Below are 25804 nucleotides of genomic sequence, written 5' to 3'. Positions count from 1 at the left end.
CAGCACTACATTTTTTTGTATATTCTAGTCCTCTTGAAATTAATGAATTTGCCTTCCGTACCACCAACTCAACCTGCAGGTTAACCTTAAAGGGATTTTGCATGAAGTCTTCCAAGTCCCTTTGCACCTCTAATTTCTGATTTTCTTCCCTGTTTAGAAAATAATCTATGCCTTTATTCATTCTAACAAAGTTCATGACCATACACTTTCCTACACTATATACCATCTGCCTCTTCTTTGACCATTGTTCTAATCTGTCTAAGTCTCTACAGACTCCCTGCTTCCTCAAACACTACCTGCCCCTCCGCTTATTTTTATGTCATTTGCAAACTTTGCCCACAGAGCCATTCATTCTGTCATTGACATATAATGTGAAAAGAAGCGGTCGCAATACCAACCCCTGTGGACCACCACTAGTCCACCGCAAAAAAACCCCACTTATTCATACCATTGGTCTTCTGCCAGTCAGCCAATCTTCCATCCATCATAGTATCTTTCCTGTAATACCAAGGGCTCATATCTTCTTAGCAGCCTCATATGCGGCACCTTGTCAAAGGGTTTTCTGAAAGTCCAAGTCAAGAACATGCACTGACCCTCCTTTGTCTATCCTACCTGATATTTCCTCAAAGAATTCCAACAGATTTGAAAAGTGCATGTACCCTGCCTCTTTTTTTTGCACTATTTTTTTATTTTTATCTTTATGTAGTTACTGGTGCCTCAACACAACAAATGTTACGTCATATAAATCGGTGATAATAACTCTGATTCCTGTCTGGTAGTTGCTGATATGTGAAGTTGCTGCACTAAGCTTATTGGAATTAAACACTATGCAGTGTTTCTCACACAAAGTGCTGGAGGAACTTAGCAAGTCAAACAGTATCTGTAGAGGAGAATAAACAGTCGGACGTTTGGAATGAGACCCTTCATCGACTCCAGATTTTCAGCATCTGCAGAATCTCTTATTTACACAATGTTCCTCCTCTGAAGGAGGACATCTTATTTTGTATATGTCCATTGAGATTGTGTTTGTTTGACAGTGATGCACTTTACAATTAAGTAATTGATTGAGGTGTGAATCCTTGAAAAAGATATGGTTTTTATTTCAAACTCTCTCTCTCCTACCTCCTCATAGTCTCATTCTCTCTCTCTCTCCCCCTCCCCCTCTCTCTCCTCTCTCTCTCCCCTCCCCCTCCCCTCCCTCTCTCCCCTTCCCTCTCTCCCTCTCCCCCTCCCCCTCTCCCCTCCCCCTCCCTCTCTCCCCTCCCCCTCTCCCCCTCCCTCTCTCCCCTCCCCCTCTCCCCCTCCCCCTCTCCCCCTCCCCCTCTCCCCCTCCCCCTCCCTCTCTCCCCCTCCCTCTCTCCCCCTCCCTCTCTCCCCCTCCCTCTCTCCCCCTCCCTCTCTCCCCCTCTCCTCCTCTCTCCCCCTCTCCTCCTCTCTCCCCCTCTCCTCCTCTCTCCCCCTCTCCTCCTCTCTCCCCCTCTCCCCCTCTCTCCCCCTCTCTTCCCCTCTCCCCCTCTCTTCCCCTCTCTTCCCCTCTCCCCCTCTCTTCCCCTCTCCCCCTCTCTCCCTCTCCCCCTCTCTCCCTCTCCCCCCATTCCCCCTGTCTCTCTTTGACCCAGGCTGTAGAGATCATTATATGCGTCATAATGATTACAGCTAATTCAAGGAGATGGAGTGTTTCGTTTTCACATCTTGAGGGACGAAGTTATTAACCCGATTTTCTTTAGAAGATCTGTGTAATTGAAAGTTTAGAAATCCCCAACCAATCAGTTAACCCTGGAGCAAGTGAACTGCTTACACTGGCAAAGAGCCATCCACTTCTTGGAATGGTGTAATCATTGCTGAAGCATGGCTAATGCCCTTCACCAAATTAAAATGCCTGAATTCTCACACCACGCTAGTAATTCATATTTTGATGACACAAACCACAGATTGTATTGGACTGCAGCACTTGGATTTCTACTCTACCCTGCAGTTGAACTTTATACCCCAGGCCCTGAGTTACAATAGATCCTAGGCCTCAAGAGAACTGAATTTCAAGTATGGTATTGTAGAATGGTTGCAGCATGGAAGGACGCCCTTGAGCCTGTTGAATCTGTACTAGCCCTACTGCCTCACCTTCCTGAAAGCCTGTATATTCTTACCATCATATTTCAACATGATAATTGAACCTGCCTCCAGTATCATCCCCATTGGCATCTTCCAGAGCCTAAGCTGAAGACATTTTCCTCTTGGCCTTTCTTATGTGTGATTTCACTTCACTTCATTTCCATGAGCAGTCCAGATATCAGCCCCTATTACTGCAATCCTCACCTCGGTTCCTCCACCAGTCTCAATGCGCCTCAGTGTTCCTTGCTGTGTATTAGCTCTTGAGGCAACAGTGCAGTATGGCAACGGGCCTTTCAGCCAGCCAGGTCTGTGCTGACCATGATTCCAATCTAGTTAATTCCATGTGCCTGCACATGGTCTATGTATCCGGGCAGGGAGGCTATATCATACCCTCCCTGCCTTAAAGTCTCTTTGATATTGCTTTTGTACCTGTTTCCACCATATTGCCCTAACAGCACGTTCCAGGAACCCACTACTCTCTCTAAAAATAAACTTGCACATCTCCTTTAAACTATCCCTCTTTCACCTTAAAGTTATGCTGTCCAGCTTTTGACATTTCTATCCTGTAGAAAGATTCTGACTTAATATTCAATTTATGCCATTCTTAATTTTATGACTTTTAGGTTTCCCCCGGCTTCTGATGCTCCAGTGAAAACAATCCAAATTTGTCCAGCTCCTCTTGATATATAGTACTCTCTAATCCTTGCAACGTTTTGGTGAACCCCTTCTACACCCTTTCCAAAGCATTAGGTTGCATTTTCGCGTACCATCTAATTCTGTCACTGTGTCAAACACTATACTAGCAATACATTCATAAAGAAGATTCTGGATCTTTCCAAGTTTGCTTCAGAAATTCCCATCTGCTAGAACTCCATCGGGTAAGATCTTTGATCCCCCTTATCATCTCCCTTGCATTTTGAAATGCTGTTTCATTTGGCTATACTCATGGGTATGGTTAAATGACAATTAAATGTGAACTTGAACTTGAAAACCTGCTATTGCCCATTGTTGCTCCATTTCTTATCTCACTGATTTAGCTCCTTTAATGGAATTGGTTTATTATTGTCTTTATACGCGTGATACAATGAAAAATGTTTTGTTATATGCAGGTAGTAAAAATAAAACAATGCTGAATATAGTGTTACAATTACAGACGAAAGTGCAGTGCAAGGACTATAATGAGGTCGATTGGGATATCAACAATATAGTATGGCATTTGAGAGGTGTTTTCAAAATTCTGATGTAATACTGGAGAGATTTACGTAAATTGTCTTGGTCTCTGTTGTCCCAACAACACAAGGACTGACTGTTGATTTTCCACAGGTCCATCCTTGTGCAGATGGTGAGTGCAGCCGGAACTGGGTACTGCTTCAATGCAAAGCGGAGCCGACTACGGGACAAGCTGGTATTAAGGAAACATGATCCTAGAGGTAAATGTAATGTGAGCATCTGTCCCATCAGTTGCTGGCTTCACTCAACACTCTTTATCTTACAAGCCACCTATTCTCTTATCTACAATGTTCCCACTAAGTTTTTTTTACACCTGTGTGGACCAACCATTGTTCTGAGCAGGAAATTTTCATACAGCCTCTAAACTGTGCAGCACTTTAAATGTTTTGTTTTGTAATACAACCGTCAAACAAACACGAAACCATAACTCACAACACGAGTAAACAATAAACACGAAAAAGTCTGCAGATGCTATGGACGAGTATTCACTACAGGAAAGAATCTTAGCAACTGTAGGGATGACTTACAGTGGACTGAAAAGCTTAAGCATGTAGATATTAAGGAAGAGGATGTGCTGGAGCTTTTGGAAAGCATCAAGTTAAATAAGTCATTGGAACCAGACGGGATGTACCCCAGACTACTGTGGGAGGCGAGGGAGGAGATTGCTGAGCCTCTGGCGATGATCTTTGCATCATCAATGAGGACAGGAGAGGTTCTGGAAGAAATGTAGAAACATAGAAAATAGGTGCAGGAGTAGGCCATTCGGCCCTTCGAGCCTGCACCGCCATTTATTATGATCATGGCTGATCATCCAACTCAGAACCCCGCCCCAGCCTTCCCTCCATACCCCCTGACCCCCGTAGCCACAAGGGCCATATCTAACTCCCTCTTAAATATAGCCAATGAACTGGCCTCAACTGTTTCCTGTGGCAGAGAATTCCACAGATTCACCACTCTCTGTGTGAAGAAGTTTTTCCTAATCTCGGTCCTAAAAGGTTTCCCCTCTATCCTCAAACTGTGACCCCTCGTTCTGGACTTCCCCAACATCGGGAACAATCTTCCTGCATCTAGCCTGTCCAATCCCTTTAGGATCTTATACGTTTTAATCAGATCCCCCCTCAATCTTCTAAATTCCAACCAGTACAAGCCCAGTTCATCCAGTCTTTCTTCATATGAAAGTCCTGCCATCCCAGGAATCAATCTGGTGAACCTTCTTTGTACTCCCTCTATGGCAAGGATGTCTTTCCTCAGATTAGGGGACCAAAACTGCACACAATACTCCAGGTGTGGTCTCACCAAGGCCTTGTACAACTGCAGTAGTACCTCCCTGCTCCTGTACTCGAATCCTCTCGCTATAAATGCCAGCATACCATTCGCCTTTTTCACCGCCTGCCGTACCTGCATGCCCACTTTCAATGACTGGTGTATAATGACACCCAGGTCTCGTTGCACCTCCCCTTTTCCTAATCGGCCACCATTCAGATAATAATCTGTTTTCCTATTTTTGCCACCAAAGTGGATAACTTCACACTTATCCACATCAAATTGCATCTGCCATGAATTTGCCCACTCACCCAACCTATCCAAGTCACCCTGCATCCTCTTAGCATCCTCCTCACAGCTAACACTGCCACCCAGCTTCGTGTCATCCGCAAACTTGGAGATGCTGCATTTAATTCCCTCATCCAAGTCATTAATATATATTGTAAACAACTGGGGTCCCAGCACTGAGCCTTGCGGTACCCCACTAGTCACCGCCTGCCATTCTGAAAAGGTCCCGTTTATTCCCACTCTTTGCTTCCTGTCTGCTAACCAACTGTCCACCCACACCAATACCTTACCCCCAATACTGTGGGCTTTAAGTTTGCACACTAATCTCCTGTGTGGGACCTTGTCAAAAGCGTTCTGAAGATCCAAATATACCACATCCACTGGTTCTCCCCTATCCACTCTACTAGTTACATCCTCAAAAAATTCTATGAGATTCGTCAGACATGATTTTCCTTTCACAAATCCATGCTGACTTTGTCCGATCATTTCACCGCTTTCCAAATGTGCTGTTATCACATCCTTGATAACTGACTCCAGCAGTTTCCCCACCACCGACGTTAGGCTAACCGGTCTATAATTCCCCGGTTTCTCTCTCCCTCCTTTTTTAAAAAGTGGAGTTACATTAGCCTCCCTCCAATCCTCAGGAACTAGTCCAGAATCTAACGAGTTTTGAAGATCGGAGGGTTGCGGATGTTGTTCCCTTATTCAAGAAAGGGAGTAGAGATAGCCCAGGAAATTATAGACCAGTGAGTCTTACTTCAGTGGTTGATAAGTTGATGGAGAAGATCCTGAGAGGCGGGATTTATAAACATTCAGAGAGGCATGATATGATTAGGAATAGTCAGCATGGCTTTGTCAAAGGCAGGTCATGCATTAGGAGCCTGATTGAATTTTTTGAGGATGTGACTAAACACATTGATGAAGGTAGAGCCGTAGATGTAGTGTATATGGATTTCAGCAAGACTTTTGATAAGGTACCCCATGCAAGACTTATTGAGAAAGTAAGGAGGCATGGTATCCAAGGGGATATTGCTTTGTGGATCCAGAACTGGCTTGCCCACAGAAGGCAAAGAGTGGTTGTAAACTGGTCATATTCTGCATGGAGATCATTGACCAGTGGTGTGCCTCAGGGATCTGTTCTGGGACCCTACTCTTCGTGATTTTTCTAAATGACCTGGATGAGAAAGTGGAGGGATGGGTTAGTAAATTTGCTGATGGCAGAAAGGTTGGGGGTGTTGTGGATAGTATAGAGGGCTATCAGAGGTTACAGTGGGACATTGATAGGTTGCAAAACTGGGCTGAGAAGTGGCAGATAGAGTTCAACCCAGGTAAGTGTGAGGTGATTCATTTTGGTAGGTTAAATATGATGGCAGAATATAGTAAGACTCTTGGCAGTGTGGAGGATCAGAGGGATCTTGGGGCCTGAGTCCATAGGACACTCAAGCTACTGTGCAGGTTGACTCTATGATTAAGAAGGCATATAGTGCATTGGCCTTCATCAGTCTTGGGACTGAGTTTAGGAGCCGAGAGTTAATGTTGCAGCTATATAGGACCCTGGTCAGACCCCACTTGGAGTACTGTGCTCAGTTCTGGTCACCTCACTATAGGAAGGATGTGGAAACCATAGAAAGGGTGCTGAGGAGATTTACAAGGATGTTGCCTGGATTGGGGAGCCTGCCTTATGAGAATAGGTTGAGTGAACTTGGCCTTTTCTCCTTGGAGCAACGGAGGATGAGAGGTGACCTGATTGAGGTGTATAAGATAATGAGAGATATTGATTTTGTGGATAGTCGGAGGCTTTTTCCCAGGGATGAAATGGCTAGCATGAGAGGGCACAGTTTTAAGGTGCTCAGAGGTAGGTACAGGGGAGATGTCAGGGATAAGGTTTTTACACAGAGAGTGGTGAGTGCATGGAATGGGCTGCCGGCAACAGTGGTGGAAGTGGATATGTTAGGGTCTTTTTAGAGACTCCTGGATAGGTACATGGAGCTTAGAAAAATAGAGGGCTATGGGTAACCCTGGGTCACCTAAGTAGTTTCTAAGGTAAGCAAGGACAGCTTTAGGGGCGGAAGGGCCTGTATTGTGCTGTAGGTTTTCTTTGTTTTTGTGCTAAAAATCCAAAGGAACACACACAAAATATTGGAGGAACCCAGACGGTCAGACAGCATCTATGGAAAAGAATAATCTAGGGCGAAGGTCCTTCTTTAGGACTGAGAAAGAAGAGGGATGATGCCAGAATAATAAGGTAGGGGGAGGGGGAAAGAGTCTATAGCTGGAAGATGTTAGGTGAAGCCGGGTGGGTGGGAAAGATCAAGGGCCAGAGAAGAAAAAATCTGATAGGAGATGGGGAAGGAGGAGGGGACCCAGAGGAAGTAATAGGCCGTTGAGAGGAAGTAAAGGGTCAGAGTAAACTATATCAGGCAGTTAAAATAACTGATAGGCACAATGGCAAAAGTAAAATGTTTTGACTGGATGGTGTCAGTGGTTTATTAACAATAAGCCATCGGCTTCCATTCTGTGTTTATTGTTACAATTTGTTACAGTGGTATAACTTGAAACACTGACAAATTAAAATGTTTCAAAGTAAAGTTTGTAGTATGTTCTGAAGTCCACGTGGTAAGACTCAGTCCTGCAGTACATTTCCTCTTGCTGTTCAGGTCCCAGTTGTAATTCTTTTCTCACACCAGTAGATCGTCCATTGTGAGGCTTCCATTTTAGTGCTGTGTAATCTCACCCATTTGAAATAGGGACAAGTATTCAAGATCAATATGAAATTCTATTATAATCAAAGATTTATGTTGCCAGGGGATGAGAACCTGAGTTACAGAGAAAGATTGAACAGGTTAGGACTTCTCTCTTGGAGTGCAGGGGAATTAGGGGTGATTTTCTAGAGGTATATGAAATTATGAGGGTTATAGATAGGGTGAATGCTTGCAGGCTTTTATCCCTCTGGTTGGGTAAGACTAGAAGTAGAGGTCATATGTTTAGAGTGAAATGTGAAATATTTAAGGGGAATCTGAGGGGGAACAACATTTAGAGGGTAGTGTGAGTGATGAGAATAATTGGACTTTGGTTCCAGGAGGGTAATACCTTCCAGGATGTTGGCTTGGTGTTTTAAAAGAAAAAAATCTTGTGCCACTGGCAACATTGGTAGAAATTAAGTAATTTCCAGTAAAATGGGTATCAGAAGGCTGAAAAACTTAAGTTCCACAGTGTGATTTATATCCCAGCTGTGAAACAAATGTCTTTTCACTTGTTTAAATGCCAATTGTTGTTGTTGTCGGTGTTATTGAAAAGTTGAGGTTAGTGCACTGCCACATGGAGAAGTTTTGCAAAGCTTTGTTTTTACTGCTTGTGAACACTTAACTTCTCATTGAAGATGCCAGTCTGTTATTTGGTTGAGCAAAGTTAAACTATTGCTTTTCAATAATGTTCCACTTGGCTTATAGATTCGCATCTCCACTTTTGTAAATACTTTCAAAAAAGACTCTTTTGGACATTAATATTTTCTTAATGAGTTTCTCTTAAATTCTTGGGTTTGCTTTATTTTGATGGATATTAATTGTTTTTCAAATACCTCTGCTACAATTGATTACAAAAGAAATTTGTATAGAGCTTCATTTCTGGTCAGGAGCTTTGCTGACTGGCAGTTACTGGGTACTAATCAGAGTCATGGTCGTACAGCTTAAAACCAGGCCCTTCAGCCCAACAAGCTGATTATTTTGCCCAATGAGCTAGTCCCATCTGTTTCAGCCTAAGCCTGTTCGTAGTACTCATGTACCTGCCTGAACCACTATTTCTGGCAGTTCATTTCAAATATGCACCACCCTTTACATGAAAAAGTTGGCCCCTACACCCCTCCTTTTGCTTCAGCACCTCCTCCCTGGGGTGGGGGGGAACTATGTACTTTTATCCCTCATGATCATATATGTTTCTATCAGAAGAATAAATGCGCCTTAACTATTTTTTAAAAGTTCTTGTCTAGCTATAGAATGGGCCTCGCAACATACAAGGGGATTTGTCTTTCTGCAAAGGAATTTCCTCATGAGATTGTCTCAATGTGAGCATTCCTCATATAAGCTTGCTTGAGGCCAAGGGCATGCAGCCCTGTGTTTCCCTCTTCGTTAACTTCATTATTGGAAACTGCTGCCCATCTGCTCTTTACACCCATGCTCACTGACTTTTTCTGATTCCTTTTTGAGCAATAGCCTGTTCTTTTTTAATACTCATTTTTGTCTTCAAGTGCCTCCATTGTCTTGCTCCTCTTTGCCCCCTTTTACTCCATCCCCAGAACTCACTGACTTCTGCACACAGTAATCCTGGATTCAACCTGAATTTAATCATTAAGGGTCCCTCCAGCTGTTACTCTTCAAACTTAAAATTTCTAGTCAAAAATATGTTTTTCATTTTGGTCTGCTCTTGTATCTTTTTTTCTGACAGTGCTAATTTTACTTTGATTTGTATAGTTATTGATACTAATACTTCCTTTAGAATGTTGCTCTGTTACTGAGGTTATATAAATGAAAGTTATAATTCTTTTCCCCATGGCCACCTACTTCATTGTAAATCACACTTCAACTTTTCTTGCAGTCAACAAGCATGTCCTTTTCTTTGAAAAGAAGAAAATCAGGTCAATTTAACATTTGAACCTTAAATGGACTGACTTTGAATCAGGACTTTTTGGGATCCAAGCAAGATTTCCCGAAACTGGAATGAATGCAAGTTGTACTTTTGGCCTGATGTGACATTTCAAAGGAAGACAATAAAACAAGAGGGGTCTGGCTCTGTTGCACTTTTATTTACAATTTGTTATCTGTAAATTTTACAATAAAGATTTTGAATATAACCATATGGAATGTCTCAGATTTTCATTTTGTCTTGAAACAGGCAATCTTGCCTAAACGAATTCCTGTGGGAGCTGTGCTCCGCTGGGATAGCTAGCTTGAGTTCCTTGTGATTGGGTGCTCACCGCAGCAATGTCACAGGCTCTCCTGCTCATTTCTTCCACTTCCATGCAAGGATAATGAGCCATGTAGAATGCGAGGGCACCCACAAAGCTGTCACCCGCACCCTTTAAAAGGAAAAAAAAATCTTATTTCATTATTCCTATGTGTTAGAGATTAACAAATATTTGTTTAGTTAGTTGTGTGTTTATTTTTCACTATATTGTGAACTCACTCACTCCATTAATTATCTAATGTCTTAACCTATTCAAGATGTTCCCTTTAATTCTCTGTTCAGGAATTTAATTTACATCAATTTTTTTCCTATTGTCATCAACCAGAAACATTCATTGCATTCCTGCTGAATAGCAAAGTTTATTTAAATTCCAGATTTTCAGCATAACAGCATTTTGTTTTTGAACCACTGACTGTAGTTCATGTTGCTTGACCAACAACTTCATTCCTCTGCCAGGCAACTGCATAAGACTGAACACGTCTGTTTGGAAATTCTGTTAAATTTAAGGAAAGAATAAGCTTTAGGTTATGTGGCTGCGTCACTGAGGTTGCCTACTTCTCCTATGCGCAAATACATGCACACACAGCTGCAATGAAAAACTTATTTGTAGCGACGTAGGTACATGGCATTATATTAGCAACATTCACAAGAAAAACATAAACAAATTATACAGAAGAAAGCGTAATTGGAACAATTAGTGCAAAGTAAACTGGTAAATTTTAGTGCAAAGTAAATTAAATAAAATAACACCTGATTAAATAACATCTTAATTTTAAATTAATCCTGGGTTTCCAATTTCCCCTAACTTCTGACCTTCTGCCATATTTGAGTGCAAGTTCAGTTACCAACAGAAGTAGGAATTTATCACACAGATCCTCATACTTGATGTACATTTGGGAGGCTGTGGTTAATCCTTAATCTCAGTGCCACTTTCCTGTACTAACCTCACATCCTCTGGAGAGAGATCCTTTGATACTGATTCTATCAACATCCAAATACCTCTCACCAGCACCTTCTAATCTCTGAAAATGAATTTTAAAAAATACTGCAGCTGTTAGATATGTGAAATAAAAACTGTTGGGCAGCACCTATGGAAAGGCAAATAGAATTAAAGCACTTGCGACAAGCTACGTTGATGGACACATCAGAATGGGAATGGGAAGTGGAATTAAAATGTGTGGCCACTGGGAGATCCCGCTTTACCTGGCGGACGGAACATAGATGCTCGCTGAGGCGGTCTCCCAGTCTACGTTGGGTCTCACTAATATACAGGAAGTCACACCAGGAGCACTGGGCACAAGTTACTACAACGGTCTCACAGGTGAAGTGTCGCCTCACCCAGAAGCTCCATTTGGAGCTCTGAATGGTAGTGAGGGAGGAAGTGTAGGGGCAAGTGGAACATTTGTTCCACTTGCAAGGATAAGTACCAGGAGGGAGATCAGTGGGAGGGATGAATTGTCAAGGGAGTTGTGTAGGGAGCAATCCCTGCGGAAAGCAGAAAGTGAGGAGGAGGGAAAGATGTGCTTGGTGGTGGGATCCCGTTGGAGATGGCGCAAATTATGGAGAATTGTGTGTTGGATGCAGAGGCTAATGGGGTGGTAGGTGAGGACAAGAGGAACCCTATCCCTGGTGGGGTGGTGGGAGGATGGAGTGAGGACAGACTTGTGCAAAATAGAAGCACACACCCAAGGATGTGCTGGGGCAGCCCACAAGTGTTACCACACATTCTGGCACCAACATAGCATGCCCACAATGCTTGGCAGAACAGCACAGAACACAAAACAACATACCAGGCAACAAAGTAACTGCAGCAAAACCAGTCATGTTCTTCCCTCCCTTCCACCCAATCTACCACGTGCCTACATTCTGGGGCCAATATATATATAATAGCCAATTAACCTTTGGGATAATGCTGAACTCTCTATTTAACAAGGAATCAAAAATGAAGAAGAGTGGAATGCCTAGTAGCAGGTCTTGGCCGAAGCTGCAAAACCTCCCCAGTTAGCAAAGCTCACCTTTTGTAACCCTGATAGATGAGCGCCCTATCTCATGCTAGAAGCGTACTGACGACAATGTGCATGAGTGTCACTTCAAGCTTTAACAGTGGAATGATGCAAGGGGAGACTTGCTGGATGAGCTTTTAATTTCCATGCACTGTTAGAACTGTACTATTTCCTGAAGTGTTAAAAAGCTGGTCAGTGAGTCAGGAAAGAACAGTTACTTTGGCAGCAACTGAAGAAGAAATCTAAGCACTACTGTCGTGCTCCTGTGGTATTAAAGGAGCATTTGTGCATTATACATAGCCAAAGGCAAATGGCATGACAATTCTATTTGTAAATGGAACTGGACAAACAAATTGAAGGCTAGGAAGGTAAGTACACTATGTTCAGACATCCTATGAAACAATGTAATTGCAATTTCAATGGTCTGCAGGAATGTTATCTATGGAATGCGTTTGCATTCCAGGCATTAGTTAGACAAAATGAATGTTGTGTTGGTTGATTTTTTTTAGTTACTTTCTTCTGAAGGTCAGGGATGCTCTCGGGTACATCAGGTTAACAGCTTGTGACAGTCAATTGAACAGGATTTATTGGAAGGAGCAGAACACAATTGAACCTCAACCACCTGTATTTATGAAACGCTTTAACAACTTGAATATAGACATAGAAGGAATGTTAAGTATATCTGCAGAGTGGAGGAAAATAGGTGACGTAGAAAATAAGGGAGGTTGCCAAAGATATAGATCAAATTGAAAAGTTGGCTGACCAATGGCAAATGGAATTTAATCTTGACAAAAACGAGGGTGTGTATTTCGGGACTGCAAACAAAGTATAGTAAATGGTAGGGCACTAGAGTGTTACAGTGTCATAGAGTAATACAGCACAGATCCAGGCTCTTTGGTGCAATAAGTCCATACCCACCACTGTGCAAACCCTGCTCGTCCTGATTTCCTGCATTTGGCCCATATCCATCTAAGCTACGCCCCCTCATGTACCTACAGGATATAAATGCTTCTTAAATGATACTATTTATTCTGCTTCAATCATTTCCTCTGGCAGCTCATTCCGTATACTCACCACCCTTTGCATGAAAAGGTTGCTCCTTGGATACCTTTTAAATTGCTTCCCTCTCATCTTAAATCTTAGGCTACCTAGTTTTGGACTTCCCTTCTCTAGGGAGACTTTTAAAATCTGCATTATCTGTGCCTTTCATAACTTTAAACATTTCTATAAAGTCACCCCTCATTCTCCTACAGTCCAAGAAATCAGGAAGGCTGAAAGTGGACATGAGTTTGCTCTGACAGACAAGGTGAAGGAGAATTGCAAGTGATGACACAAAGGTTGGGGGTGTTGTGGACAGTGTGGAGGGCTGTCAGAGGTTACAACGGGACATTGATAGGATGCAAAATTGGGCTGAGAAGTGGCAGATGGAGTTCAACCCAGATAAGTGTGAGGTAGTTCATTTTGGTAGGTCTAATATAATGGCAGAATATAGTATCAATGGTAAGACTCTTGGAAGTGTGGAGGATCAGCGGAATCTTGGGGTTCGAGTCCATAGGACACTCAAAGCTGCTGTGCAGGTTGACTCTGTGGTTAAGAAGGCATACGGTGCATTGGCCTTCATCAATCGTGGGACTGAGTTTAAGAGCCGAGAGGTAATGTTGCAGCTATATAGGACCCTGGTCAGACCCCATTTGGAGTACTGTGCTCAATTCTGGTCGCCTCACTACAGGAAGGACGTGGAAACCATAGAAAAGGTGCAGGGGAGATTTACAAGGATGTTGCCTGGATTGGGGAGCATGCCTTAAGAGAATAGGTTGAGTGAACTCGGCCTTTTTTCCTTGAAGCAACGGAGAATGAGAGGTGACCTGACAGAGGCGTACAAGATAATGAGAGGCATTGATCGTGTGGATAGTCAGAGGCTTTTTCCCTGGGTTGAAATGGCTAGCACAAGACGGCATAGTTTTAAGGTTCTTGGAAGCAGGTACAGAAGAGATGTTAGGGGCAAGTTTTTTTACGCAGAATGGTGACTGTGTGAATGGGCTGCCAGCGGCAGTTGTGGAGGCGGAAACGATAGGGTCTTTTAAGAGACTCCTGGATGGGTACATGGAGCTTAGAAAAATAGAGGGCTATGGGTAAGCCTAGGTAGTTCTAAGGTAAGGACATATTTGGCACAGCTTTGTGGGCTGACAGGCCTGTATTGTGCTGTAGGTTTTCTATGTTTCTATCTATAGCTATGTTTTGAGCAAAAGGATAGCAAGAAACAAAATTCGTCCTTGATGATCAGTGTGGTCATCTATGCATGAAGCTGAAAGAGATTTGGGAGATCTTAAGTAAATTTTTGCATCCATATTTATTTTGGAAACAGACACAGAGTCTACAGAACTGAGGCAAAAGAGTAGTGAGATCAGGGACCATATCTAGATTGCAGAAGAGGAGGTGTTTACTGTTTTGAGGCAAATTAGGGTGGATAAGTCCCCAGGGCCTGAGAGGGTGTTTCCTTAGACCTTGTGGGGGGCTAGTGCAGAAATTGCAGGGGCCCTGGCAGAGATACTTAAAATGATCTTAGCCACGGGAGAGGTGCTGAAGGATTGCAGATAGCTAATATTCCATTTATCAAGAAAGGTTCCAGGAATATGCTGGAAAATTGTAGGATGGTGAGCCTGAAGTCCATTGTAGGTAAGTTATTGAGAAAATATTTTATGGGACGGGATTTGGATAAGTATTTGGATAGGCAGGGCTTCATTAGGAATAGCCAACATGGTTTTGTACGTGGTAGGTCATCTCTAACCAATCCTATAGAGTTTTTTGAGGTTACCAAGAAGGTGGATGATGTCTATATGTACATATAGACATATGTATATTATTGAGAGTTACGAAAAGTTCCGTAAGACGGAGGAGAGTGGTGGTGAAGGGGAACTGGTTAGGTCTGGTGTCCAGAAAAAATCGAGGCGCTTTGAGGCCTTCCTGTTGGGGGATGAAGGTGTATAGGGACTGGACATCTATAGTGAAAGTATACAATCCTACAATTTTCCAGCATATTCCTGGAACCTTTCTTGATAAATGGAATATTAGCTATCTGCAATCCTTTAGCACCTCTCCCGTGGCTAAGGTCATTTTAGGTATCTCTGCCAGGGCCCCTGCAATTTCTGCACTAGCCTAGTGAATGGGAAAGGTACATCAGGCAGCATGGATATAGTAGTCAGAAGCCGATGAGTAATATTTTGATCTCACAAGGAAATGGTTTGGAGATGAGCAAAACCCTTCACTCCTGCTTTGGATCATGAAATTCCAATTTGTATTTCAGAAAAGTACAGCAAGGAAAAGTGGAAGCATTGAACATTCAAGTCAAAACCTTGGTGTGAATAACAAATTTTAAAAGAAAGCAGCTGGGCAGGGTGGGAGAGGTGCTGAGTGGGATCGGTGTTGTAACCCTACTGTGTTTAATTTGCATTAACAACTTGGAATCAAGAATGCAATGCAAATTCAAGTATGCAAACCAGAACGTAGATGGCGACTAACAAAATGGATAAAAATATCGTAATGCCATTGAAATTTAAAATAAACCTGAAATGAAAGAAAAGCAAGGATTGGAGGCAGGTTTGACACAAGAAATACCGCCCAAGAAGGGAGGACAGTGTGAACGACTGAACCCATGAATATACCTGGTTTTTTCTCATTTGCACTATTTATTTATTGCCTGCTCCTGCCCCACTGAACTCGTGTCCTCCTACATGAACTCCACTCTATCCCCCTTGGCTCAGTGCCTTCCCACCCAAATCCATGACACTTCTCATGCTCGCAATCCCCTAATTTTCAATTTCCTGGATCTGACTGCCTAATTTTCATCATGGATGTCCAGTCCTTATACACTCTATTCCCCCATCAAGATGGCCTCTAAGCTCTCTGCTTCTTTCTCAATAAAAGAACCAACCAGTTCCCCTCCACCACCACCCTCCTCCATCTGGCAGAACTGGTTCTCATCCTCATCAATTTCTCCTTTAGCTCCTTCCACTTTCTCCAGACTCGAGGGGTAGCCATAGATACCTGCATGGATCCCAGCTAAGCCTGCCTTTTCGCTGGCTATGTAAAACAGTCCATGTTTGAAGCCTTTCCCAGTAATGCTCCCCAACTCTTCCTCTGCTACAGTGACCACTGCATTGGTGCTGCTTCATGCATCCATGCTGAGCTCATCAATTTAATCAACTGTGCCTCCAACTTCCACCCTGGCCTTAAATTCACTTGGTCCATTTCGGACACCTTCCTCCCCTTTCTCAATCTATCTGTCTCCATCTATGGAGACAAACTGTCTATCAAAATCTTTTATAAACCTACTAATTCCCATGGTTACCTGGGCAGTACCACATTCCACTCTGTCTTCATTAAAAATGCTACTTCCTTTTCTCAGTTCCTTCATCTGCACCGCATCTGTTCCCAGGATGAAGCTTTCCTTTCCAGGACATTGGAAATGTCCTCCTTCTTCAAAGATCAGGGTTTCTCTTCCTTGACCATTGATGCTACCCTCATCTGCATCTGCTCTGTTTCCCAGACATCTGTGCTCACCGCATCTTCTCACTGCCTTAACAATGATAAGAGTTCCTCTTGTTCTTACCTACCACGCCATGATCCTCCACCTCCACACACGGTTCTCTGCAACTTCCACCATCTCCAAAGGGATCCCACCACTAAACATATCTTTACCTCCCCCCCCACCCTCCATCGGCTTTCTACAGGGATCGCTCCCTCTGTGATTCCCTTGTCCATCTGTCTCCCTGCCCCCCCCCCCGGCATTTATTCCTGCAGTGGGCAAAGTTCTACACCTACCCATTCACCTCCTCTCTCACCTCCATTCAGGAACCCAAACAGTCCTCCCAGGTGAGACAAGACCTCAGTTGCGAATCTGCTGGGTTATCTACAGTATCAATAAGAGCGATTTTTAGGGTTAGCACATGTAGCAATATAACTGACTTTACCTACTAGCCTTCAGATTTGAATACGCATTGAAGATTAAATTTAAAATGCAGCTAAGAACAGTAAAATGCAGACCAGGAAACAGGCACTTAACTAATTGTCTACATATGCATGAACCCAATCAACATCCTATTGCATAGATGCGACAGTAATTATTTTGGGTGTGATGGTGGGAAGATCCAGGCGTTTGAAACTGTTACATCAAAGGAATCATTGTAAATATGGATTTGTTTGAATAGTCCTGAATTCTCCTTTGATCTTTGGTATATAAAATGTTGTGTAGTGTTGGGTGAAGCAGACCTCTTGCGTTGAAAGGGTCTCCATCTGGTGCCTACTGTATCTCATTTTGTTGAATAGAGAGGGTACTTCATACCTACCAGTACTTCTCTCTGGTGACTTTGTTCATGCAACAACCGTATGATCCAGTGCTCCCAATGTGGCCTTCTCCACACTGGTGAGACCTGTCGTAAACTGGGGCACAGCTTTGTTGAGCACCTCTGCTCTATCCGCCAAAAGTGGAACTTCCCGGTCGCCAAACATTTAAATTCTGATTCCCATACCAGCTCTGATATGCTGGTCATGGTCTCGTTTTGTGCTATAATGAGGCCACTCTTATGGGGGAGCAATATCATATATTCTGTCTGGATAGCCTGCAACCTGATGGCCAGAATATTGATTTATGCTTCCAGTAAAACAAGCTTCCCTCCTCTCTTCTGTTACCCACTCTGGCCTCTTAGCCCTTTGCACCTGCCTAACAACTTTCCCTGGTGCTCGTTCCCTTTCTCTTTCTCCTCTGGTCCACTGTCCCCTCATATCAAATGCCTTCCCCTCCAGCTCTTTATCTTTCCCACCCACCTGGCTTTAACAATCACCTTTTGGCTATTATCCTTCCCCTCCCCCTCCTCCTTATTCTGGCATCATTCCCCTCCCTTTCCTGTCCTGAGCAAGAGTCTTGGCCCTTCTGCGTTGACAGAACCGTGGCTGACGGGAGAAGTTAAAGCCAACATGAAAATGCATTTAATAGAGCAAAAATTAGTGGGAATTTAGAGGATTGGGAAGCTTTTAAAAACCAACACAAGGCAACTAAAAAAGCCATAAGAAGAGAAAAGATAAAATATGAAGGTAAGCCAGTCAATAATATCAGAGGCTACCAAAAGTTTTTCAGATATATAAAGAGTAAGAATGTTAATCGTGCTCCATCCACAATTTACCAAACCTGAAGTGGATTATATATTGGACCATGAAACGCTCTGCTACCTTTACAGTGTTCTTGGTGAAATCTGGAAGACTACTCTTGCCTATTAACATTATATACAAATAAAACAGTTGACAGTCTTCAACATTGCATTTGCATTAAACACTGGAATGTACAGTTCTCTGCAAATTAATTCCTGCTGAACATCTCTGAGACAAATCAATTTATCATCAAAGGTAAACTAAGTGGAACACTTAATTACAATGTCTCGTCCTGTCCAAAAGTCAGCCGCAGTCCCAATTATCCAAGTATTAAATGCTGTTTTCAGTTAATATGTATGGCTCATCTGGAGTCAGCAATAGATTTCTAGTGTGTAATCAAATTTATGGTGTTTCTCCTTGGGACGAGCTGCTGAGTAATAGCTAAACAGACAAAATATGTCCAAGTCAGCTTATTTGTGATCTAGCCTCTAGAAAATATAACCCAAACAATGCATATTGGCAACTTTTCACCAGGATCTGGTGATAGAATATTTTGAAACATGAGACTTTTATTTTGCTGTTATACTGGTTTGGTGAACTAATGCAGAACGTTACTGATCTGTTATCAAAGACTTATGCAATGTTTACTTTGTATAATCAAACACGATATGCTTCAATGATTCATAAAGTGTGCAAAATTACACTTGTATAATTCATTCAGTGCAGATTCATCTCCATATACTGTACAGGAAAATCTACCAATTGGTAGTGGATCAACTCTATTAAAATGATTTTTCATTAACTCTCATATTTCAGATCATACAATCCTGCTTACTTCTACAATAATGCCACCAAAAGATAAAAACATCCCTGCTCCCCTGTTTTGAAGCCCTATATCCCAATTTATGATAAGTCCCTTGACAGCATTGAGGGACAGTGGGATCATGGGGTCCTGGTCCACTGTTCATTGAAAATGGCTATGCAAGTGGTAAGGTGATAAAGAGGGTGTACAGTATGCTTGCCTTCGTTGGTAAAGGTAAAGGTGAATAAGGAAGTCACGCTTCAGCTGTATACAACTTAAGTTAGACTGCACTTGGAGTATGGAGTGAAGTTCTGGTCGCCCCACTATAGAAAAGGTATGGAGAGGAGGTTTTACCTGAATACTGCCTGCACTAGAGGGTATGTGCTATAAGGAAAGGTTGGACAAACTTGGGTTGTTCTCCCTGGAGTTCAAAGTTCATGGTAAATTTATTATCAAAGTACATATATGTCACCATATACTACTTTGAGATTCATTTTCTGCAGGCATTCACAGTAGAATGGAGAAATACAATAGAATCAGTGAAAAACTACACAAAGATGGACAAATAACCAATGTGCAAAAGAAGAGAATCTGCGCAAATACAAACAAATAATTAATACTAAGAACATGAATTATAGAGTCCCTGAAAGTGAGTCCATAGACTGTGGAATCTGTTTAGAGTTGAGATGAGTAAAGTTATCCTTGCTGGTTTGGCAGTTTGATGGTTGAAGGGTATTAACTGGTTTTGAACTTGGTGATGTGGAATGTCGTGCTCCAGTACCTCCTTCCCGATAGTAGCAGCGGGAAGAGAGCGTGGCTGCATGGTAGAGGCCCTTGATGCTAGATTTGGCTTTCGTGTGGAGGTGCTCCTTGTAGATATCAAGTCATCAGGTCGTCAAGTTTATTGTCATTTCACTATAAATGTGTAATGTTAAACGAGATGTTTTGCTGAAAACTGGGTGTAAAGCACCATAGTACATATAACACACAATAACTAAGTAAGGATAAAATCTATAGATGGTTTACACATAAATACACAAACTAAACTACATAAATTAAATAAAGTACAGTTCAGACTAACCAGTGACACTTTGAATGTGATGTGGCAGGGAATTCAGAAGCCTGTTCTCATCCTGCTCATTCTGGTTTCTATGCATCAGAGTCTCCTGCCTGATAGTAGAAAGTCAAAGAGGATGCTGGATGGATGTGTGGGTCCCTGATGGATGGTAGGGAGAAATGATCCTCTCAGTCCTTCTAACAGACCATTGTAGGGACTTTTGGTCCAATGCTCAGCTGCTCCCATATCCAATGGAGAAGTGACTTGTTAGAACTCTCTCAATGGTGCTACTATAAAATGCAATTAAGATGGTGGTGGTTTGGGTGGTGGGGAGGCCTTGCTTGCCTAATCTCCTTAGGAAGTGGAGATGCTGCTCTGCCTTCTTGTTCAGAGAGGTGATATTAAGGGACCAGCTGAGGTCATCTGTGAAGTGAACTCCCAGGAACTTGGTGCACTTAACACCTTCCAAGGAAGAGCAAAGGGGGATGATTCATCTGCACCTTCTTGAAGTCCACAATGAAATATGCTTAATGGTGGTGGGGGCTTTGCCTGTGAAAGACTAGGCTGTGTTGACTATTTTTTGTAGGCTTTTCCATTCTTAAGGCATTGGTGTTTCCATACCAGGCTGTGATGAAACCAGTCAAGATACCGTTAAGTGTTGAGTGGAAAGCGGCCAGTGAAGGAGTGGAGCTTTGAGGCTTTGACTCGAGAGGCTTCAACGAGAAGAGGCGGAGGACGAGCTTGCTCGCAGTTAGTCTTTACAATGCCTCCTGAGATGGTGATGTGCCTCTCATGTGAGATGTGGCAGTCTTGGGGGAACTGCCCTCTCCAGCAGAGTCACATCTGCCAGAAGTGCATGCGGCTGGGTGATATGGAAGACCATGTAAGGAATCTGGAGCAGCAGCTGGATGATCTTCGACTCGTAAGGGAGAATGAGACAGTCATAGATGAGAGCTACAGGGAGGTAGTCACACCTAGGCTGCTGGAAGCAGGTCGTTGGGTGACAGTCAGAGCGGGGAAAGCGAAGGTGAGTAGACAGGTAGTGCAGAGCACCCCTATAGCCATTCCCCTGAATGCATGGCTGAGGAGTTGGTGCATGGAGCAGGGTTTTAGATTTTTGGATCATTGGGATCTCTTCTGGGAAAGGTGGTTCCTGTACAGATTGGATGGGTTGCACCTGAACTCGAGGGGGAGCAATATCCTTGCAGGTAGGTTTGCTAGCATGGTTCGGGAGGGTTTAAACTAATTTGCAAGGGGGATGGGACCTGGAGTGATAGAGCAGTGGAAGAAGTGCATGCAGTAAAGCCAGATCTAACATATAGAGAGGCTTTGAGGAAAGAGAAGCAGAATAAAGAGTGTAAAGGTAGTAAGGTAGAAGGGCTAAAGTGCGTGTACTTCAATGCAAGAAGCATCAGGAACTAAGGTGATGAACTGAGAGCTTGGATACATACATGGAATTATGATGTAGTGGCCATTACAGAGACTTGGCTGGCACCAGGGCAGGAATGGATTCTCAATATTCCTGGATTTCAGTGCTTTAAAAAGGATAGAGAGTGGGGGAAAGGGGAGGAGAGGTGGCATTACTGGTCAGGGATACTATTACAGCTACAGAAAGGGTGGGTAATGTAGCAGGATCCTCTTTTGAGTTAGTATGGGTGGAAGTCAGGAACAGGAAGGGAGTAGTTACTCTATTGGGAGTATTCTATAGGCCCCCTGGTAACAGCAGAGATAAGGAGAGGCAGATTTTGGAAAGATGCGAAAATAACAGGGTTGTTATCATGGGTGCCTTTAACTTCTCTAATATTGAATGGCACCTGATTAGTTCCAATGGTTTAGAAGGGGCAAAGTTTGTTAAGTGTGTCCAGGACGGATTCCTGTCACAGTATGTTGACAGGCCGATTAGGGGGAATGCCATACTAGATCTAGAATTAGGTAACGAACTGGGTTCGGTCACAGATCTCTCAGTGGGTGAGCATCTGGGGGACAGTGACCACTCCTCCCTGGCCTTTAGCATTATCACGGAAAAGGACAGAATCAGAGGGGACAGGAAAATTTTTAATTAAGGAAGGGCAAATTATGAGGCTATAAGGCTAGAACTTGCGGGTGTGAATTGGGATGATGTTTTTGCAGGAAAATGTACTATGGACATGTGGTCGATGTTTAGAGATCTCTTGCAGGATGTTAGGGATGAATTTGTCCCAGTCAGAAAGATAAAGAATGGTAGGGTGAAGGAACCATGGGTGACAAGTGAGGTGGAAAATCTAGTCAGCTGGAAGAAGGCAGCATACATGAGGTTTAGGAAGCAAGGATCAGATGGGTCTATTGAGGAGTATAGGGTAGCAAGAAAGGAGCTTAACAAGGGGCTGAGGAGAGCAAGAAGGGGGCTTGAGAAGGCCTTGGCGAGTAGGGTAAGGGAAAACCCCAAGGCATTCTTCAATTATGTGAAGAACAAAAGGATGACAGGAGTGAAGGTAAGACCGATTAGAGATAAAGGTGGGAAGATGTGCCTGGAGGCTGTGGAAGTGAGCGAGGTCCTCAATGAGTACTTCTCTTCGGTATTCACCAATGAGAGGGTACTTGATGATGGTGAGGACAGTATGAGTGAGGTTGATGTTCTGGAGCATGTTGATATTAAGGGAGAGGAGGTGTTGGAGTTGTTAAAATACATTAGGATGGATAAGTCCTTGGGGCTTGATGGAATATTCCCCAGGCTGCTCCACGAGGTGAGAGAAGAGATTGCTGAGCCTCTGGCTAGGGTCTTTACGTCCTCGTTGTCCACGGGAATGGTAGCGGAGGATTGGAGGGAGGCGAATGTTGTCCCCTCGTTCAAAAAAGGTAGTAGGGATAGTCCGGGTTATTATAGACCAGTGCGCCTTATGTCTGTGGTGGGAAAGCTGTTGGAAAAGATTCTTAGAGATAGGATCTATGGGTATCTAGAGAATCATGGACTGATCAGGGACAGTCAGCATGACTTTGTGAAGAGTAGATCGTGTCTAACAAGCCTGATAGAGTTCTTTGAGGAGGTGACCAGGCATATAGATGAGGGTAGTGCAGTGGATGTGATCTATATGGATTTTAGTAAGGCATTTGACAAGGTTCCACACGGTAGGCTTATTCAGAAGGCATGGGATCCAGGGAAGTTTGGCCAGGTGGAATCAGAATTGGCTTGCCTGCAGAAGGCAGAGGGTGGTGGTGGAGGGAGTACATTCAGATTGGAGGATTGTGACTAGTGGTGTCCCACAAGGATCAGTTCTGGTACCTCTACTTTTCGTGATTTTTATTAACGACCTGGATGTGAGGGTAGATGGGTGGGTTGGCAAGTTTACAAACGACACAAAAGTTGGTGGTGTTGTAGATAGTGTAGAGGATTGTCAAAGATTGCAGAGAGACATTGATAGGATTGAGAAGCGGCAGAAGGAGTTCAACCCGGAGAAGTGTAAGGTGGTACACTTTGGAAGGACAAACTCCAAGGCAGAGTACAAAGTAAATGGCAGGATACTTGGTAGAGTGGAGGAGCAGAGGGATCTGGGGGTACACGTCCATAGATCCCTGAAAGTTGCCTTACAGGTAGATAGGGTAGTTAAGAAAGCTTATGGGGTGTTAGCTTTCATAAGTCGAGGGATAGAGTTTAAGAGTCGCAAGGTAATGATGCAGCTCTGTAAAACTCTGGTTAGGCCACACTTGGAGTACTGTGTCCATTTCTGGTCGCCTCACTATAGGAAGGATGTGGAAGCATTGGAAAGGGTACAGAGGAGATTTACCAGGATGCTGCCTGGTTTAGAGAGTATGCATTATGATCAGAGATTAAAGGAGCTAGGGCTTTACTCTTTGGAGAGAAAGAGGATGAGAGGAGACATGATAGAGGTATACAAGATATTAAGAGGAAGAGATAGAGTGGACAGCCAGCGCTTCTTCCCCAGGGCACCACTGCTCAATACAAGAGGACATGGCTTTAAGGTAAGGGGTGGGAAGTTCAAGGGGGATATTAGAGGAAGGTTTTTTACTCAGAGAGTGGTTAGTGCGTGGAATACACTGCCTGAGTTAGTGGTGGAGGCAGATACACTAGTGAAGTTTAAGAGACTACTAGACAGGTATATGGAGGAATTTAAGGTGGGACATTATATGGGAGGCAGGGTTTAAGGGTCGGCACAACATTGTGGGCTGAAGGGCCTGCACTGTGCTGTACTATTCTATGTTCTATTAACTGGAGCTCCATGGGAGCCAGGGTGCCAATTCTGTTATAAGGATCACCTCTTGTAATAATGATCAGAGAGGCATAGGGAGCATCTGTACTTACTGACAAATAACCTTTGTCTCAACTAAAAAGTATGTGGGTTCACAAACTAACTACCTATGGTCATACACACTAGAATTCCCCGACCCTCCATGAACAGTCAATGAGGAGACAAGGAATTACCCAGGAAAGAAGTCTATGCTGGCCAGGCATTCCTTATTGTCCCAATCTCCATGTGTCCATAGTAGGGTCATGCGCAATGGTTGGTCTCTAGTTGCTAGACAGTTATCATATACCTATTTAGAGCTGCTGATTCTTAGAGCGTTCCTTATCAGTTGAACTGATAGATCTCACTTATAGATCTCCATCTCATTGGCTCAAGGTCACCTAACCTACCCCAGTCACCTTCTTATTGGCTGTCGTCCAGGGCTACAATCAATGTTGTTCTGTATTTCTGCCCCCTTCCCTTCAACTCTGACTGGTCCAAACCAGCAAACTAGGTGACCTAGACACTGAGTCTAATGAGATTACAGATGGCTTCTTTGGTAGGTCTGGCACTTTATGTAATAAATAGCTACTTGTCTGAGAATGGTCTCAGGTTTAGCAGGTCATTACCTGAAGGTGTCCACTTTCAATCGCTCTGATAAGATTATTCCAAAGCAAGAATTAGTTCAGAGTTCACAAAATGTGGGGTGGGGGGGGGGGACAAAGACAAAGTTTGTCTGCTTCCCCTGTCCTTGATTCATCCAAATCCACTAATTTGTAGATTAGTTCATTCTGTCTACTTTCACTGAGCCTTGATTTATTCGAATCCGCTGGTTTGTAGACTGTAGTTCCTTCTGGCCAACAATACTAGCCACTATGTAACTATAGAACTTTGTCAAAGTTTTAGATGACATACTGAATCTGTACAAATATTGAAGAAAGTAGAGATACTGTTATGCCTCCATTGTGATGCCACTTACATACTGGTCCCAGGACAGATCCTCTTATATGAGAATGCCAAGGAATTTAAAATTACTGACTCTTCCACCTCCGATCCCCCAATGAGGACTGGCTCATGGACCCCTGGTTTCTTCCTCCTGTATCGAAAATCATCTCTTTGGTTTTACTGACATTGAGTGAGAGGTTGTTGTGGCACTATTCAGCCAGATTTTCAATTTCTCTCCTATTTGCTAATTTGCCACCACCTTTGATTCAGCCAGTTATGGTGATGTCATCAGCAAACTTAACTACAACACGGAATCTGTACATACTCACACAGTTATAAGTATAAAGTGGGTAGAGCAGGGGGCTAAGCACATAGCCTTTTGGAACACCTGTGCTGATAGTGATTGTACAGATGTTGTTGCTAATCTGAACAGACTGGTAGCTGCAATTGCGGGAAGTGAGGATCCAGTTGCAAAATGATGTATCAAGGCCTAGGTTTTGAAGCTTACTGATTAGTTTTGAGGGAATTATAGTGTTGAATGTTGAGCTGTAGTCAATGAAGAGCACCCTGATATATGCATCTTCATTGTCCAGATGTTTCAGAGCTGAGTGAAAATCCAATGAAATGGCATCTACTGTTGACCTTTTTTGTCGGTAGGTAAATTGAAGTGGTTCCAAGTCAATCCTCAGGCAGAGTTGATATACTTCATGACCAGCCTCTCAAAGCACTTCATCAAAATGCTACTGGATGATAGTCAGTGAGGCAGGTTACCAGTTTCTTCTTA

At 43.2% G+C, this 25804-nt stretch overlaps 2 protein-coding genes across 6 annotated transcripts in view; one reads left to right on the top strand and one right to left on the bottom strand.

Annotated features, from left to right (window-relative positions):
- mrpl33 (mitochondrial ribosomal protein L33) overlaps nucleotides 1-25804 on the top strand; it is a 148435-nt gene that overhangs the window by 105112 nt on the left and 17519 nt on the right. Inside the window, exons 5-6 of one of the 2 annotated variants that reach the window (XM_072247297.1) lie at nucleotides 3433-3539; nucleotides 9481-9741. In XM_072247297.1, the coding sequence (XP_072103398.1) occupies nucleotides 3433-3539; nucleotides 9481-9530 (157 nt within the window). In that variant the 3' untranslated portion in view covers nucleotides 9531-9741. Of the gene's footprint in view, nucleotides 1-3432; nucleotides 3540-9480; nucleotides 9742-25804 lie in introns of those variants that run through there. The other variant, XM_072247305.1, reaches the window with a different exon arrangement.
- rbks (ribokinase) overlaps nucleotides 9668-25804 on the bottom strand; it is a 155834-nt gene continuing 139697 nt past the window's right edge. For all 4 annotated transcript variants that reach the window (XM_072247261.1, XM_072247270.1, XM_072247252.1 and 1 more), the window contains one exon: nucleotides 9668-9961. In XM_072247261.1, the coding sequence (XP_072103362.1) occupies nucleotides 9788-9961 (174 nt within the window). In that variant the 3' untranslated portion in view covers nucleotides 9668-9787. The remainder of the gene's footprint in view (nucleotides 9962-25804) is intronic.

Source organism: Mobula birostris, chromosome 2 (assembly GCF_030028105.1).
Source record: "Mobula birostris isolate sMobBir1 chromosome 2, sMobBir1.hap1, whole genome shotgun sequence".
Taxonomy (NCBI): domain Eukaryota; kingdom Metazoa; phylum Chordata; class Chondrichthyes; order Myliobatiformes; family Myliobatidae; genus Mobula; species Mobula birostris.
Note: the sequence above shows the minus strand (reverse complement) of the source record. Positions and strands in the feature narration are given on the sequence as shown.